Here is a 5,835-nt window from a genome sequence, read left to right on the forward strand (position 1 = left end):
ATAAAAATTACATATTTTAGCATTATAAGACACCAATGTAAGGAAAAGAAAATTTGCAACAATATTTTGCAAACAATAGGCATTATGCTAACAGAGAAGATAACACTTTATAACCATGATATTAATCAACATATCATAAGCCAGCTCTTATAGTTAAAATGCTATTTTGATGCAATGCAGGGAATTAAAACTAATTTATTATATTTTGATGGTTTAATATATTTAAATGTATAAAAAGTTTTTAGACATCATTGATACTACAAATATTAAATTAGTATATTATATTTATGAAGCCATTCAACATAAACAATTTATATCAGCATTTCATTCATTGAAAAGCTTTCTAATTTATACAAAAGTCTATAAAACATAAAAAATACAGATATCATTTGATTTTAAATAATTTATTTTATTTTAAACTAGGACTAAAATATTTTTACATAATATATCCTGTTGGACTTGCTTTTGGAGGTGTGAGTTTAAAACTATCTTCTTCATATACATTAACATTTTCAGGGGGCATAAAAGCACCTCCAATACATCTTCCTTCAACAATTAAAAAATTGAAAGTTGCACAAGCCTTTTCAGTTGGCAATACTTCAACTGCTATCTTTTTGGATTTTAAAAAGTTCATAACTTCGGGACTAGGTAATTTTAAATGATCACCAGTTCCAAGAATAAAAATGTCTAATTTTGGTTCAAGCACAGCAAATAAAGAAAGAGATTCTATTGTAATATATTCAACAGATGGAACATTCCATTGCAAAACAGTCCTAGGGAATGCAGCAACCGGCCCAATAACAAAAATACCATTATTCAATTTGAAACCCATCTCAGTCAAACTATCAAACATGATTAAATGTCGATGCTCACGATTTAAAATTGTAACAGTAGTTTTACCATCACCTTCATAACTGTCCCAGGTACATTTCGTAGTGCTTATGCTTCGAATGGTAGTCGCCTTTTTAAAAATTCTGCAAGGAACATGAAAAAGTTTTTTGCATAACTGCGCCATACCTAGTGTTGCGAATCTAAAAAGAAAACGTATATATATACACAATTGTAAATAACTTTACAACTTGCAATATCAGAAAATGGAAAAATTTTGAATAAATTATTTCTGTAAACTGAATTATTTTAAACATTCTCTTCTAGTAATATTTTTTCAGATTAATAAAATGATTAATCTCAAATTTTATTGGGACAAAAAATTTGTTTGCGATCCTTATACAAAAGGATAAATATGAAAATTAACAACTAAACAATTGTTTTAAAAAGAAACAATTTAAAATAATCTGTGCGCTTTCAATGAAATGTTACAACAATTAGTATTAATTTCGAATTCATAAGGTGCTTGGAATACTGTGGAAATAAATTGCTAGACAATTATGTCAACTAAAAATTTTAAGGAACTCCTCCTGAATTCACCACATATTAAAATCCTTCTCTTTGATTATACTATAAGTGACTGGAGAATATATTTTCAGAAAGAATGAACTTTACATTCATTGTTTGTTAAATTATATAATTAAAAAACATATTGTATCAGTGTTCCTATAAAGCACACTGTTTTATTTGTAGCACATTGGATAATTTTTTCAAAATATAAATATTTAAAGAAACAAAACATATAAATTAAGATACAAGATAAGAATGTAGGATTTTTACCATCAGTTATAAAAAGCAATAATACTAATAGATTTTAAAAACTTATGTTAGTTATTATACTAGGTAATTATCTTTTAAACTGATATATTTTTTTGTATATTTCTTAGAAACTAATAGTACAGGAACATTTGTTCAGCCACATTTCATGAATTTTTTTTAATATAAGGTATTTAGTAATCCCAAATACTACAATAAAAGTAACACTGTTTTTCTTATCTATCTTAAATGCTAATTATTTTTTAAAAAAATTTCTAAGTTATAATTTCTCTATTTAAAATATGAAAAATGTATTGAAGATACAAATTTACAATTTTTTTTCCCCTTAGAGAGATTATTGTCTTTTAAAATAGGAATATAATAATTAAATCTTTTAAAATTTAAAATATAAATTTTTAAATTATCTTTTAATATAAATAATAAGACAATATAATAATATTTTAAAATATCTGTAAAATTTTGGATACTGAAAGAAAAAGCAAGGTTTTTCAAATAGATTTAAAAAGACATATATATTTTTAAAAAATATATAAGTAAAAATATCAAGATTGCAGTAATGTTTTTTGGCAAAAGCAAGATTTCCAAAAGATTATTGAAATAATTGCATGAAAATATCTGTACATTCACACACATATATACAGTAAAACTTACTCGTAATAATATTGAAAGAATTTAGTCACAGTTAGTCTAAACAACATTTATGTATGTGTGCATGTGCTAATATTATTGCACTTATTGATTAATATTGTATATTATAAGCTTTTAATTTTAATTAATTTTTTTAAATAAAGTACATTACCAAGAAAAGTATGCATAAAATGAAGATGAAAAGAGGAAAACATTTATTGCAATCTTTGAAATTATTGCTGCCTATTATAAGAATTTTTTTTTTCTACTTTTTCAGAAATTATTGTCTGTTAATGGCCAAGAATTGCACCCAATTCATCAAATTTTTTTTAGGATAGCTTTATCAGCATCTTCATTCATGACATTTTCATTTATTTATTTCACCTTATTTTATTTTATCTTCAAGCAATAAGTGGTCTTATCAAATTGCTAATAACACTGAATAATTTGTAAACACTCATCTTCCAGCTATAACTCAACAGAACAGCTCTCTGTCCAGTTTTAGCATTTTCCTATCTATCATTCTTCTGTTATTTCACATTCTGGAGCATGGGTTATTGTTTTAAGAGGAGGGGGGGGCAAGAAATTAGATTCTACTATACTAACTTTTTAAAAAGATGAAAGTGCAATTGTTGAAGGTGCATTTAAAAAAGTTTTTTACTATAGGCAGATTTACAGAATTCAGCTGGAGCCAAGTAGAATATGTCAATATAAGCAGATATATTATTTTATGCGAGTTTCACTGTATGTTAACAATCCAGAAATAATAAGAATTTAAATAGGAAATATATAGCTTTCAACTAATCAGATCAACTAGCCAATAATTTCTATATATATATATATATATATATATATATATATATATATATATATATATATAAAATAATGAATAATACATGATATTGTAATATGATATACTTACAAATTATTGTTTGCAGATAACCATTTTATTCAAATAACCAATTTTATAATGGCTCTTTATGCAGTCTGCTACTGCAAATAATTGAAAGATGCTGTTTTGGCCTTAATGCATGAAATGAATAAAAACAAAAATTACTCTAACATAATAATAATAAAAAACAACAACATATAACTTAAGAATAAAAAGTATTTTTAATAATATAATTAATTTATACATAAAATGTCTTTTTTTTTTCAGTTTAAAATCTTATATTAACATGTTACCATAAACTTTTAATTTCACAAATGTGTTCAGAAATACAATTTTTTTTCAATAGTTTAGGACTCTCATATGAAAGGGAGCATGTTTGGAAGAGAAAATTATCACAGTTTTTCCATGAAAACTTTCAATGGCTGTAACCATTATTTACTAATTAACATTTTTTTTCCCTTTCCAGAACAAATGATGGCTATAACTGTCATCTGCCCACATATCACCAAAAATCCTTAATGTGCGGCAACGTGTTAATGTATAAATTTTCATCGAAATAAAATACTGATCAAACAATTAATTTGTTTTCAGAATTTAAATGAATGCAGAAGTTTCATACATATGCAGATTAAAATCCTATTTTTGGATAAAAAGTTAAATGAATAATTTACAAACTTAAACAAGTTTACCTTATAATTTCTAAATTTATTGAGGATCTTATTTTATGATGGCTGTGTAAATAGTATATAGTGCAAACAATAATAATAGCAGTAAAAATTCTTATGAGTGTTTTACCTGAGTATTTATTTACATCTCAATTTAAATGCACAGTGTTTTAATTAAAATAATATAACATTTAATTAATCTTCAAAAATATTTTTGTAAATTAATTTTTAAACTTTTTAAGGGAAATGGTAATCTTATCTTGATAATTATATCTTGAATTAATGTAAAATATAAATAAGATTACAATTAAAGTGTTTAAGTATCCATTGCTAACAAATATTATGATTGTCTTTTCCATTCTCAATTATTCATAGAAACTAATAAAAAGACACTTTTTGAAAGCCATTTAATTAAACACCTCTTAAAAACTAAAATATGATTTAAAAATACATGTTAGAAAAAAAAGAAAGAAAAACCAAACACTTGCAATTTGAATTAACATGAAAGTTCATGTATTATATAAATTTTTATATAATACCTGATATATCAGGTATTATATAAATTTCATGTATTATATAAACTGCAAAATGTAATTCATAAAAAAAAAAAAATTTCACCTAACTCATATAGACTTCTAATAGCATTTAAAATTTTCTCAATATAAATGCTAAGCTTTTCTTATCAACAAAATCTAATTAATCTAATTATTTTTCGATTTTTCTTCATCATTTGGGAAAATAGTACAGGGAATGGATTTAAAATATAATATCCATTACTAATGAAACATTTATGCAAATTATTATCTTAAAATAGAAGATCAATGTCAAGAAATTATAGAGGATTCGAAACTGTATTCCATATTTAATAAAATTTAAGTAGTATAAATAATATATTCTAATTACACAATATTGAAAAAATCTACTGTTGACCTCATTCACTACATAAGAATAAATTTTTCTATACAAATCATTAACTATAAAAAGAAAATACTACTGATAAAATTGTTATATAATTCTGAAATCTTTACTTCTGTCACAGATTCAAATAAAAAGTTCTTGGTTTTCAGACGTTAAGAGAAGATCGGAGTTATAATTTAGTTTTATATAAATACATGCAATGAATTAGGAATAATTACTTATATACAAAATATCAAAACAATTTATTTTTGATGTTTATAATCTCAAGCAGCCGCAAGTCCATTCAAATAATAAACAAAAATAACCTTTAGTGGAGTGACTTCATTTCATTTCTTCCGATCGATGCTCGAAATATGCCTTCTCCCATTCTCCAGAATTTCCGTGATTCCTAAAGTGAAGTAAACATTTCTTTTTATAACTGAAAAAAGTATGAGAAAGAATTCATTAATTTTTTAATGGAGTATAATATTAATTATCCATAATTTTTTCATAGATTGCAAACACCACAGTTTAAAAAATCAGTGCATCCAGAGATTTCTAATTAAACTCTTTTCTGCAAATTTCAGAGTTTGCAGGAAACCCCTCCCCACACAAAATACAAAAATTGTCAATTAATTTTGTGATTATATCAACAATTATTGAAAAGGTGCGATTTTTAAGGGAGATGGTTGCAGAGTTCTTGAATCTTTTTTTAGGAAAGACATCTTGGATGGATAAGTTTTGCAGCTCATCAGAAAGAAATGAATCCGCTTTTATGAAGTAATTAATGGTAAGATGCTTCTTAAATTGCTTAAAAATGCATAATGTAGCTTGAAAATGTGCATGATAATTTTTCAAACTTCTAAGTTTCATATTTTAGTACTGGCAATTTAAAAAACAAGAATGTATACAGATATTTCCTTTATTCAAAAAATAAGCATTGATATTGTAAATAATAGATAATAATATTGTTAATAATTGTTGGGGAACTATTTAGAAAATTTAACTTTGGTATCAGAATTTCAACATTATAATTTAAACTGGTGTATGAGGAATCGAATCTTAGAAAGTCAAAACAGAAGACGTTTT

The 5,835-nt window shown here is 24.4% G+C and overlaps 1 protein-coding gene across 1 annotated transcript; it reads right to left on the reverse strand.

Moving 5' to 3' along the window:
* Positions 1-388: 388 nt before the first annotated feature.
* On the reverse strand, positions 389-5,078 carry LOC129969159 (NADH dehydrogenase [ubiquinone] 1 alpha subcomplex assembly factor 3-like). Its single transcript, XM_056083594.1, has 3 exons — positions 4,878-5,078; positions 3,215-3,315; positions 389-1,031 (listed from the first exon to the last, which is right to left on the reverse strand). The coding sequence occupies exon 3, from the start codon at positions 1,013-1,015 to the stop codon at positions 437-439; it is 579 nt and encodes a 192-aa protein (XP_055939569.1). The 5' UTR covers positions 1,016-1,031; positions 3,215-3,315; positions 4,878-5,078; the 3' UTR covers positions 389-436.
* Between the last annotated feature and the right edge of the window lie 757 nt (positions 5,079-5,835).

The sequence above is a fragment of the Argiope bruennichi genome, chromosome 5 (assembly GCF_947563725.1).
Source record: "Argiope bruennichi chromosome 5, qqArgBrue1.1, whole genome shotgun sequence".
In the NCBI taxonomy this organism is placed as follows: domain Eukaryota; kingdom Metazoa; phylum Arthropoda; class Arachnida; order Araneae; family Araneidae; genus Argiope; species Argiope bruennichi.